General features: G+C 43.1%; 1 protein-coding gene across 8 annotated transcripts in view; it reads left to right on the forward strand.

Moving 5' to 3' along the window:
• Nucleotides 1-13,222, forward strand: part of Lpp (LIM domain containing preferred translocation partner in lipoma) — a 590,743-nt gene that overhangs the window by 204,813 nt on the left and 372,708 nt on the right. For all 8 annotated transcript variants that reach the window (XM_021185104.2, XM_029470450.1, XM_029470446.1 and 5 more), the window contains one exon: nt 9,597-9,798. In XM_021185104.2, the coding sequence (XP_021040763.1) occupies nt 9,606-9,798 (193 nt within the window). In that variant the 5' untranslated portion in view covers nt 9,597-9,605. The remainder of the gene's footprint in view (nt 1-9,596; nt 9,799-13,222) is intronic.

The raw sequence follows: 13,222 nt of genomic DNA on the forward strand, positions 1-13,222 counted from the left end.
AGTGCTGGGATTAAAGGCGTGCACCACCACGCCCGGCAATATACCATTTCCCACATAAACCAGGCACCGCTGGGCCCAGGATCTCCTGTTTACTAGACAGGCGCTTTAACCAGCTAAGCCACGGCACCATTTGTTATTCTAGAACTGGGGAAACTGTGATGCTGTTTTCTTGCTCTCTGTATCAGGCGGAGCCATTGCTGTTGGATTTGATTGAGTGCAAAATGTCAGGGACCTCTGTTTTCCCTGTGATCTTTCCCAAGGTTGTTGGGAGAGAAAGACTGTTTACTCTCAGGACCAACAGTTGTCTTTTATCCAGTCTACCTGCTTATCATCCACCAAGCAATTATGTTACTGACTAGCTTAGTGAAACCTACCACTCTGAGTTTTCTTTGCTTGTAGGACATTTGGGTTTGCTCCCTGCCTCCTAACTGCTCTGCTAAGTTGGGTAAGCACCTTCACCTTCTCTAAATCTGTAGAGGTTTTCTTCATGTTACATTCCAATTAGAAGAAACACATTAGTTCCTGATGTGTGTAGGGACTCTTGGTGACCTCTTATGTCTCTCTAGCTTATCTTGTCTGCTGTCAACTATCTTTTCTTTCCCTATGACTACTAAGAAAACATAAGGGCAGCTAGGCTTGTCCACCCTATCCTAGCTTTCTCTGGAGCCCTGGAGCTCATTCCCCCTGGTGTTGTTTCCCTGACAGTTCCTTTTTCCAGTGATGCTGTGAATCTGAAGGGACTGTGTGTTATGGGGCCCGGCTCTATTCTGTGCCCCCTCTGATGACAGTGACTCACTCACAGTTACTCACTGAGACCTGATGCTTCTCCTTTTTCGTTACTGCTCAGTTCCTTTAGTAACCCCCCCCCCCCTCGCCACAGTGTTGCCAGGGATAGCAAGCACATTGTTATATTGTTGCTTTCTGTAGGAGTACCTTTGTGCCAGGCAGGTCAAGAGTCTGTCTTGACTTTCTCTACCTCTCCTTACTCTTACCTCCTCATCTGGGGTGTGGTGGGGGTGGGGGTACGCAGGAATTCCTAGTAACTAGAACATGTTCTTACAGGAAACCTCAGTTGACTCAGCTATAGTCTTGGGGAATTGTGGGACATGAGAATTGGACAGAATGTTGGAAATAAAGTACTTTAGTTTACAGATAAGGAGATGTATTGAAGCTGGAAGATGTGCAAGGGCTAATGTAAGAGGGCTTTGTGACTGAGCGAGCGATTGCTGCTGAGTGTGCTGTGTCTACATCTAGTGCTGTTTCAAGTATTTCCAGTGTCTTTGAGAGAACCTATATAAAGGGTTGGCATTTCTGTGGAGTTGTTCTCCTTGCTCCCTCTGAGCAATGCCAGCTGTCCATGTAGGGAGAGGGGCTTGAAGCCAGTATTCTTCCAAAGCTCGCTCTCTCTCTCTCTCTCTCTCTCTCTCTCTCTCTCTCTCTCTCTCTCTCTCTCTCTCCAGAGAAAGAAGTTAAGTTGAATACATGACATTTTCAGCCCATGGCAGGCCCTGCTTTGCCATTGCTGCTCTGGGTAGCCTGATGCTTCAGAACATGATTGAGTTCGCTGCTTCCCTAGCAATTGTGTGTAATTTTCAGCCCGCCTCCTTCTTCAGTGCTGCCTGCCCACGCTTCCATCACATGCTGCAGCGTACCTGCTTTGTAATTACGCTGCTAGGGACTTACCTATACAGTGTGGAAAAGGTTTGCCTAACGTGCTTATTTACTTGCACATAGTAAGTCTTGATTGATACCTTGGTAATCACTGAGATTAATCTGAGACTTCCTCCCACAATGGGGAGGGTCAGAGAATTAGGAAACAGGTGTCAAGGAAAGGGAGAAAAGAGAGTTGTGCTTCCTCTGATGAGCTGAGAGGAAAATTATAGATGATTTGTGATCTCCAGACCTAACTTTACTTGTTTTTTAAAAAATAGTTATCTTGTTAGGATTTCTTCAAAATTCATAAAGCACGTAAGAGGATTCACGTATAGAATCCCCTCCCCCATTCAACTGTGGCATCGTCAGACAAGGGCATTAGCTCCCAAAGTGTAAAAGTTGCATTATAGGCTCCTGTCTGAGCTGGAAGCTGGTTCTGAACTATGACGGTCAAGCAACCTCCAGCCAGATACTGCTCTGTAGTACAGGGTGAACAGCTATACTTTAGACATCTAAGCACATCGTTACATTTAAAAAGGTAACAATAGTTCTGGGATCAGTAAGGAACCAGAAGAATACTTGCCCAGCAAGCACAGTGCTTTATGTTCAGATCCTGGCATGGGAGGCAGTTGAAAAGGAGAAGGAAGGAGAGAAGAAAAGCCTCTTTGAATTGCATTGAGAATCCCTTATTCAAGTCAAAATGACCATCACCAAACACAAAGAACTAACCGGGGGTAAAGATACAGGTGAAGAGGAGCCGTTTCACATAAGTACTACTGGCTCATGCAAATCTCTTCAAAAGCTGTAGAACTTGCATATGACCAAGCTGCACGATGCTGTGTATAGACCTGACCTCTTCTAGCTCTGCCTACAGCAGAGAGACAAATCCGCACTCAGTCATTACAGTACAGTTCACACTTAGCCAAGTTATAGAGTCAGTCTCTATGCTACCCAGCGAAAGATGGGAAAGGACTGTAACATATGCATACAGTGGGGTTTCATTAGGCTACAAAGACCAAAGATTATTTCTAGGAAATTGTGCACAACTAAAGATCATACATGTGTGAGGGACAAAGACTAGATTGCTAGGGCTAACACTATGGTTTTCATGGATGTGGAATGAAAAAAGGAATATGTAAATAGGCAGAGAGCTATATGGAGGAGGAAGGGACCAGGGGGAGGCAGGGCAAGAGAATAACTGGAGGATTGAATATGTTCAGAATATATATAAAATGTATGAACTTATCATAATGAAATCCAGTGTTTGTATAATCAATAATGCTAACAAGAATCTTACAGCAGGGGTTTGGTAATTCTAGCAAGGCACTGACATTTTCACGGGGAGTCCAGTCTCAGAAAAACCTTCATGGTTTAAACAGGAATGCATTGTTTAAGTCTTAATGCTTGTTCAAATAAAGAGTCTGTTGGTGATAGACATGAATGTTCAACAGAGTCTGCCATGCACTTTTGCTGTCTCAGCTGCAGCCTGTCAGTTCCTACACCATTAAATTAGTGAATAGTAATTTCTGTTCTCTCCCTTAATCTCATCAGCTTGCTGAGCACACACCCACAGAGCAGTTACTGGGGAGCTATGCAAGTTAGAGATTAATGTGAATGTTTTAGACCACTTACTCTCCTCCCTGGAGTCAGAATATCTATACAAAGAAGCTTGGCGTATATCTTAGTGGTCTAGTGCTAGCTTGCCAAATACTAGAACCTGTGAATCCCCACCAGTGCAAGGTAAATAACCAGGGAGATCCCACACAAGCTTAGCTTGGAGGTTGTTTTAGAACGCACAATTTGACGCTTATAGCACCAGATGTTGCATAAGGCCATATAGCAGGTGGTTGTTCTTCAGTAATCTTAGAAATGCTTATAGAATTGCATGTTAATTTGGAGAAAAGAAAAAGGAAAATCTGATCAAATATCAGTTCTTTCTTTCTGTTCACAAATACCAGTGAGTTGGCATTTAGATGTGCAGGCCGCGGCGTCCTCAGCATCTGCTGGCCTGCAAGCCATGGTGTCCTCAGCATCCGCTGGCCCTCAGTTCTCCTTCCTCGACAGGGAAGGGGCCGATCATCAATGTGCTCTTTTGAATACCTTGCCTTCTCTATGGTTGGAATGTGTTGAATATTGCCTTCATCAGCCCATGATTGTGGAGTATGAGAGAAAGAATGTTTTATAATCACTGCAATCCTTGGTAAGTATGGAGGTGCCAAGAGTCCAAACCACTCATTTCACAAAGATAGAGGACAGCAAAGAAAACACATTCCAGCTTTTTTTTTTAATATTTTTTATTACATATTTTCCTCATTTACATTTCCAATGCTATCCCAAAAGTCCCCCATACCCTCCCACCAACTCCCCTACCCACCCACTCCCACTTTTTGGCCCTGGCGTTCCCCTGTACTGGGGCATATAAAGTTTGCAAGTCCAATGGGCCTCTCTTTCCAGTGATGGCCAACTAGGCCATCTTTTGATACATATGCAGCTAGAGTGAAGAGCTCTGGGGTACTGGTTAGTTCATAATGTTGTTCTACCTATAGGGTTGCAGATCCCTTTAGCTCCTTGGGTACTTTCTCTAGTTCCTCCATTGGGGGCCCTGTGATCCATCCAATAGCTGACTGTGAGCATCCACTTCTGTGTTTGCTAGGCCCCGGCATAGTCTCACAAGAGACAGCTATATCTGGGTCCTTTCAGCAAAATCTTGCTAGTATATGCAATGGTGTCAGTGTTTGGAAGCTGATTATGGGGTGGATCCCTAGATATGGCAGTCTCTAGATGGTCCATCCTTTCGCCACAGCTACAAACTTTGTCTCTGTAAGCCCAAAACTTAGGATACCCAAGATATAAGTTACAATTTGCTAAACACATGAAACTCAAGAAGAATGAAGACTGAAGTGTGGACACTATGCTCCTCCTTAGAATTGGGAACAAAACACCCATGGAAGGAGTTACAGAGACATTCAAGCTTTTTTTAGGTTTGCAATTTGTTAGCAGTTTATCTTAATCAATCTGTGTAACTCCTTAGAACCTTACTTTGTGTATATGTGTGTGTGTGTGTGTGTGTGTGTGTGTGTGTGTGTGTTTGTTGGGGTTATGGGTCTAGGTATTGAATTCAAGGCCTTGCAACTACAATTCAAATGTTCTGCCACTGAAGTCCTTCGCTGACCCCAAGGCTTATGTTCTTGATTTTTAACTGCAGGTCATGGTAATATATCCACATAAAGCAGTGTGATGAGTCCATGGGCATTAGAACAATCTCGTCAGACAGTCAGACAGCCCTCAGTAAACACTTGGTATTTCTTGTTAATCTGTGGCTTTGCTGTTCCTCTAATTGCTGGGGAGAGATGACAGAGAGCTGTAGAGAATATGATCAGTGAAACCATGTCGGTTCACTGTACTTGCTTTGCATGTAGCCCAGACCTTGGAGGGATGGGGCGGGGCACAGTCTATAACTTTTTAGCAGCAGGCGTGTTGCTGGGATCAGGGCTGTTTCTATGCTTGCTATCTCTGGGTGCTGTGGCTTCATTTTCAGTGTCAGGAGAGGAGTGGGAAAGGATCCTCTCTTTCACTTCTTGCTTTCACAGGTTCTGAGCCTAGAGTGAAACCTACCTCAGGGCAGAGGAAGTAAGACCAGGGCTGGAAGGCACAGCAAAGCTCACTCTTACCCTGCCTGCTTGTACTTTCACTGCGCCTGTCTCCTAGAAGCTAAGGAGGGGTCCTGACTGGCTTTTGTCAGTTCATGCATTTCTCAGACTCTTTCATCAGAAACAAGTTTAAGATTTAGACGTAGAAAACAACCATAAACCATAGGAGTTGTTTTGTAATTTACAGATGTTCAGTTGTCCAACTTCAGATGTATATATTTTTGTGTTAAAAGTCACTCTAATTTAACTGATATTCTGAGGCCAGAGGGATTCCATGTTCATACTGTTGGATTTATTATTTTCTTGGATCCATCTTGCATGGACTAATATCCCTCTTTTCCTCTCTCTCTCTCTCTATCTCTCTCTCTCTTTCTCTCTCCCTCTCCCTCCCCCTTCTCCTCCCCTCCCCTCCCCCTCCCCCTCTCTCTCCCTCTCCTTCTCCCCCTCCCTCCCCCTTCCTCCCCCTTCCTCCCCTTTCCTCCTTCCTTCCTCCTTCTCTCTACCCTCTATTTTCTCCCTGTCCATCCTTATGTCTGTAAGTGTGTATATGTGTTGGGTTAGGTAAGAGGAGAACTTCAGGTTTCAGTTTCCCTCTTTGAGGCAGTATCATTTTTTTTTCCCACTGTGAGGAATATCTTAGGCCTCCTGAGGACAATGCTGTCCTTATCTGCCATCTCACTGTAGTAGCACTGGGATCACAGTCACACACTATCATTTCCTAGCTTATGTGTAGTCTGGGAATTTGAACTTGGGTCCTTACATGTGCATGGCAAGTGCTTTTCGAACTGAGCCATCCCCTCAGCCCCTGTGTTGTTAATTCTTGTCATTGTTCTCCCTCATGTTATATTTCACAACTGCATAGTCTTCTAAGTCCTGATGGGAGCTGCCTCTCCCAGCCTGCACTAGTTCTTTGACAGCTCCTCCAGTTTCTCAGTACAGCATCTTTTCTAGGCTACTCTCCTTCCTTGCATTTAGATGAATGTAACTCCCCCAGACTATACTTTTTGAGTGAAGGAGGGGAATCTAATTCATCTAGAGAAATAGTGACAGACATATAAGTTTATTTGATCCTTAAGTTAATAAGTGTTTTCATTGAGTTCTTATCATGAACTAGACCTTGGCGTTATTATATGGTAAGGAGTTGTGTTCTCCAGGATTGGAGAGTTTACTTTGGGGAGCGTGCATGTAGCTGGTCACCTGACCAGTGTGTGCAGCAGGGTAATGTGCTGCTGTTGAGCAGGGTTTGCAGCTGAGCAAAGGATTAAAAGCATCCTTTACATCCTGAAGACGTAGCTGGAAGTAATCCCCAGGACATAAAGGATGCATTATGGATAAGAAATTATTTGTAACTAAGGGATAGCTTGTGACAATGGGTAAAATCTTGAGCAGAAAATGAATTTTCTGGAAGATATAAATGCTATCACATTATCTTAGAAGTATTATCACAAAAGGTATTAGAAATAGCTTTTAGCATCTGTTATTAAATAAAGTATCATCACATATAGAAGTATTTTTATTGAATTCCGATGAACCTTTAAAGATCAGATTATTCAGGGTCATTATTAAGTTAATGGAGACTGCACTCGGATTTAGAACATCTGGGTGAAAACCTAATAATGAAAGAAAGGAAAGAGGCCAAGAGTGCGCCACTGCTGACCTTTGACCTCATGCACAGAATTATAAGTAAAAGTTTAATTTTTCCATGAGTTTAATAAAGCACCGTATTTGTGACTTAGGCTTTTTTTCTTTATAGGATTGAAAAGATATTTTAATATCTAGAAATCTACCAACAGGATTCATTACATATCAAGTTACGGGAGGCAAAGTGATTGTGCTGGTAGATGCCAATGGGGGAGGAGAGGTGTGCTGGTGGGTGCTGATGGGGAGGGAGGGGTGTACTGATTGATGCTGATGTGGAGGGAGAGGGGTACTAGTGGATGCTGATGGATGCTAATGTGCTATACAGTTGTAAGGGGCTGCATGGAGATATGTATATCAGATAGTATCTTATGATAGTGCAATGAGACCATCCAGGAATTTCCAGGTCATTACAGCATGCATATAGATTGAGAAATTGCTTTTTAGCAAACTAATATTAGTATGGAAAAATACTGGAAGAATCCAGTCAAAGAACCTGCTGTTACTCTCCTTTAGGAGGACTCATTCACAGGTGGAATCTGAGCTGGGGCAACATAAAATCAGGGAGTGGGGCTTGGTACCCAGGGATTGGAAGGAAATGCAGTTGTTCATAGTGGGCACATCATAAAGATGGGCTCAGAAGCATAGAAATTCACTGCACGCCTTGGGGCACAGTAGACCAGTGGAAGATGCTGTGATGTTTATCTCTATCCAGATGTGGCCTTCATGGTGAGCAGGCCCAGAGTGCCTTCTATACAGATGTGATCCTCAAGGAGGGGAAGCCCAGAGCACTTCCTGTGGAGAAGCAGGCATCATCAGCATAAGTCACATTGCCATGGGGGACAGAGATGACTATGATTTTCATACTGAGTCTTGGATTTTTACTCTTAATTCTGCCCAATAGTTACTTGTTTCTGTATGTTTGTGTCAGTTGTAAGTAATGTAGAATTGGTCTGCAGGTCTTCAACTTTGCTTCAGAGACCATTACACACTGTATGAGATTGCACTGAGAAACTTTTGTTTTGGAATAAGTCTAGATTTACAGCAAAGGTGTCAATGATGCTATTAATCCATTTTAATATATACAATTGAAAGCTATACTACGAATATACATAAAGCACCAGAAATTTTTCAATAATTTATTGTTTTGTATTCACAGTAGTCACATTGAGAGTAAAAATAGTACCATTATTCCAATCCCATAAATGATAAGCTCTATCAATAAGAAAAAGACCTTTTTTTTTCTCTCTGCTCCATCCTTAGAGACAGGCTTAGTTTTGGTCTCTTTACATGATTCTAAATGTCAACTAGATTTAAAAACTCAGTTCTTCATTGGTTTTTGTGGCATACCTTACTGGTAATTTTAGGACATCTAAAATACAGTCCCTGTCTTTTCACATAGGCTCATAGTTCTCTAATATTTGTGTTTCTGTGCACATACACAGGGACCGAGAAGGAAGAGAGGGTTCTGATGTCAGAGGGAAACCAGTATCACCATTGGCTTCAAGCCCCTGTGTCTTTATCTCTTTTCTTTCCCTTTTTTAAATCCAGAGTTGTTACCATAGAGTGACACCTGTTTCCTTCTATGTAAAATGACCAAGAATTCTCGCTCATTCTCTATGAGAATAGAGGTACACCTGCCCCACTTTCATTGCAACGGACAGTATATGCAGAAAGTCCTTTAATGTTATTGTATTGTTTTTCTTAAAATCTCTGTGATTAAGGATGCCTGGAATGTCTCGGTCATAACTTTGACCAGGCCCTCATTCAGGGCTCCTGATCATACTGCTTATCCATGGAGTGGGAACAAGTGAATTCCCAGCAAGGACACTACTGTCTCACCTCCTTCTTCTTTCGCCATTGCTTTGTGACATGCTGAGGTCTTCATTTGTTCCTCCATTTGCTGCATGCTTTGTCGCTGTAGACATCTGGAGGTAATCATATAGCCCTCTTAATTAATTCAGTTCAATTAATAAATTACAAGGTAGATTTGGGGCGAGGAATGGGTACAGGGCACCTTCCGGCCTCCCTGTGCTGGAGAGCTCTTGCAATCAGGCCTGGAGAGCCCTCCTCACCTAGTCTGTAAGACTCTTCCCCAGCAGGTAGGCTGCCGGGAGTGGTGATTGGCATATCCTGACAGAAAACTCAACTTTCTCTTCACACAGTGTGGATACTCTGATGGAGCAGTGTCTGGGCTGGGTTGGTTATCCTTCATGGAGTTAAAGTAATTTTTTCCAGTTTCTCAGCTTAGTTAGGTGTTACTGGCCATTTCCTTGATTTGCAGGTTCACCATTGGATTGCTGCTGTTGAATATTCTTTCTCTATTCATATACATGTTAGTGTATGTCCCAGGCATTTTGGCAAACAGTGCCTCTGTGCCCCTGCCCCTTTCCAGTTGCCTCTTAGGGTTGGGGATGGGGCAGAGCTGGCTTTGTACAAAGGACATTTTAAAGTATGCTTCATGTATCTGCTAATGAAATAAATGTTCACTGTTTCTCTAATGCCTGCTGGGTAAATCAAGGATCAACTCTGTGTGCAGAAGTGTCCCTGCCCCATCACCCATTCCAGCTCTCTGATCAACTGACTTCCTTTTCATATGGCTCTCCAGCCACACTGAACACAGTGTTGTCTGTTTTTCTGTTTTTCTAATTGCAGATTTCCACAATGTCTCATCCATCTTGGCTGCCACCCAAAAGCACTGGTGAGCCTCTTGGCCACGTTCCTGCACGGATGGAGACCACCCATTCTTTTGGGACCCCCAGTATCTCAGTGTCAACACAACAGCCACCCAAGAAGTATGCTCCAGTTGTTGCTCCGAAACCCAAGTATAACCCATACAAGCAGCCTGGAGGAGAGGGTGAGTTCTGGTGACCAGAGTGGGAAATGAGCATAAAAGATGTGGTTTGCTGTAGAGTTGTGTTGGTAGTTTCTCATTATATTTCCTACAGTTTATGAAGTGTCCGGTTTTACCCAGCTCCCTATTGTCAGTTACACCAACTGCATTTCAGAAACAAAGAGGTTAAATCTCAGAGTTGGGATTGTATAGTAGTAAATATCTAGGATAATACATATCATTGCTATTTATTACTCTAAAACAGAAACACGACCTTTTCAAGTGTGACTCAGAACCTTTCTATAGCCTTTTCCTCATCCTTCCCTATTCTTCTGTGGGGATATGTTCACCACCCAGTGTAGCTCTCAGGCAAGTGCCAAAATGTCACCAAGCAATAGTCCAGTGAGGAAGCATTAGGACAGACACCCTGTAAAATCCCTGGAACCCTGCTGCTTCTTACTCTCTCCCAGGGGGAAGACTGTCCTTGGCGGCCCTGTGTGTTGAAGTCATAGCTGGTTCAGAGCAAACCTTAGTTCCAGTGGTTTTTATTAGCAATGTATTCATTTTACATCAAGTGGATTTTGAATGTCTAGATGAGCTGAGCATTCAGTGTGTGGTTATACTGTGGCTCTCACATTAACAAAGTTGACCAGTACATTCTTTGTGGTAGAAGAGACTTTGTATTTATCCCAATCAATGTCACGAGCTCCTTCACACCCATGAAGCAGTAACCTAAGACTAATATATAGAATAGTGTAAGACTTCTAGAAGCTGAGAGCAGAAGATGTGCGCTCACAATATTTCATCTTTTTCTCGATTTTGTGCCCCATCTATCTTCTCAAAAATGGCTGTTCTGTTTCTACAGTTGCCATCATTGTGTTCTTAGATACATCTTTTGTATTTGTTGTAGCAATGTTGTGGGGACCTATGCTATGCCCTGTAGTGTTGTCTCTTCTCTCTGTTTTTTTTTTTTTTTTTTTTTTTGAGTCCTTCCCATCTCCCAGGAACCACATCATTAATCCACCAGTTTACCTATGCCTTTGGCCTCCTGGTGTTTTAGGACTCTTTTCAGAAACAAGATACACATGTCTTACTTGTGTAAACAAGCTGCAGGCTAAGAGGTTATGAGAAGAAAGACCAGGCCTCTCTATATACTGGGTGTTGTGGATCTTTAGGAGTCTCTGTGTGTCCCTCCCTTAGCATTGTCAAGGCATAAGCATGCCTTTCTGGAAAAGGTGCATGCTGTCCATGGACTCCCTGACCCCAGTGTCTGGGCTGGAAGCTTCCTCACCCATGTAGGACACTGAACTTCTGCAGGCGACTAAGGTCCTTGTGAAGCTGGTTTGCCCTGGCCTATTATCCTTTAAGGACTGTAGGGTTCATCCTTACTGAAGAGTAGGGAGAGCCAAGTGTTGGCTTCCTGGTTTGTTTCCTTACCTTCCTTGTTTGTTTCCTTAGCATTTGTTTTTGTGTGATTTAGAAGGCACCTTTAGTTCTTCTCCTATTTGAACAATTCAAATAGACTTCTTACTAACGGGGGTGGGGGTGGGGGAGAACAAAGACAAAGAATTAACACAGAAAAAGGTCTCCATGAGGAGGCTTGTAGTGGATATGGGAGTTAATTATATGCCCAGAGGTTAGATTGTGGCTAGAATCTACATGGAGACACATGGGCCATCAGGGGAAGAAAAACATACAGTGATATCTCTTTCATGTCTTCACTCTGAATGCCATTGAGTCTTAGTGAGACAAACCCTTAGTTGTCCTCTGGCTTGCCCTGCTCCTGGCTCGTGATGCCTCTGCCTCTACTCCATATGGCAAGCCCACTGAATTGCCTCCACCCCACTCACAGCTTCTTGTCTTCTTGCATTTGTTGCCTGCCTGGATCCTGTTGGTAGCCCTTTGCCCACAATGTTTGGTGCATCCTGAATGAGAAGCTGTCACTTCCCTCTCCACAAGCATGCTACTGTCTCCCTGCAGCATGGCTACACTTCTCACGAATGCTCCACTTGTCTTCTGCACTTACTGAGCATGTGGTGTATGCTGTACACTGCATTCCTCCTCCTGCACTTACTGAGCATGCAGTGTATGGCACACACTCCACCTCTCTGCTGTATTCAGCTGCCTGTTCAGAGAACCCTCTGAACTAGCTTGCACCCACATCCACAAGGACATTGAAACTTTGAGAGGGGAGATGGCCCTCACTGTATTTTCTGGTTAGGGATTATGGATGCCAAGGCTGTTGTACAGTGTGTACCTTCACTCTTTATAGTTCTGTAACATTTTTTTCTCCTTTACCCCTTCCGTGAGCTTTTCATTTGAGGGGTTGTCTAAACACTGCTGCCTTCAAGTAGTGATTACACTGCTCCATTACTATTATGTCTGTGATCTCTGGGGTTGGCTTTCTTATTTTTTTCTTCTGACTGTGAAAGTAGAAAGGACCCACATGTTTTCCACATCAACTTATATTTATGTGATACCCATATGTTATAATTTTCTTGTATAAAACACCATGCTAATAACCTTTGTGTAAAGGGTTTTGGCACACAGTGGGTGTGTTTTTTTCCCCAGGCAGTGGTTCTTTAGGCCTTAGCCCCTTGATTTTCATAAAATTTAAAAGAATTTGTATTTTCTCCATGTTTTGAATACCCCTACATTTTTACATTCTCTCTATCCAGCACTGAATGCTGAGCTGTGTTCTTTGTGTGTGTGTTTGTTGTTGTTGTATGTTACAGAATGCATATTTAAATATATACTATGTAGTATATCTATATATCAATATTTTGATATAGATAGATAGTAAAGTTCTTTGGTTTCCATTATGAGAGTTTTTTCTCAAGGGAAATGATATGACACAATTTTCTTCTGGTTCTTAAAGTGCAACCTCAAGTATTCTTTATTTTGTGTTCTGGCCTGTGCCTTCAGAACAACCAGGAAAACTGTAAGGCAGAACCAGAGCCATGAACCTTAAACTTTAACGGTACAGGAAACTGAAATTCTTTTTCAGCTCTTCACGGGTAGTGAAATATATGGACTTTCCTATGTTGTTGCTTATCTCAAATGGTTTTGAGGTTATTCTGTTGTCTGTCTGCCTGCCTGTTTGCCTCTTTCTGTTTCTCCATAGTCCGAAAAAGACAAGTTTGTATAGCTGGAGTTGTCTTGTGGTGTAGGATTATCATTCTGTAATCTCTAAAATGCTGTTCACAAAACATTTTTGTATTTACAAGTGCAGGTGATGGAGGGGCAGTCAGTCAGGCTGTAGACTGTAGGTGATGGAGGACAGTCATGCTGTAGAGTGTAGGTGATGGAGGACAGTCAGGCTGTAGAGAGTAGGTGATGGAGGACAGTCAGGATGTAGAGTGTAGGTGATGGAGGACAGTCAGGCTGTAGAGTGTAGGTGATAGAGGACAGTCATGCTGTAGAGTGTAGGTGATGGAGGGCAGTCAGG

This window comes from Mus caroli, chromosome 16 (assembly GCF_900094665.2).
Source record: "Mus caroli chromosome 16, CAROLI_EIJ_v1.1, whole genome shotgun sequence".
NCBI classification, from domain to species: domain Eukaryota; kingdom Metazoa; phylum Chordata; class Mammalia; order Rodentia; family Muridae; genus Mus; species Mus caroli.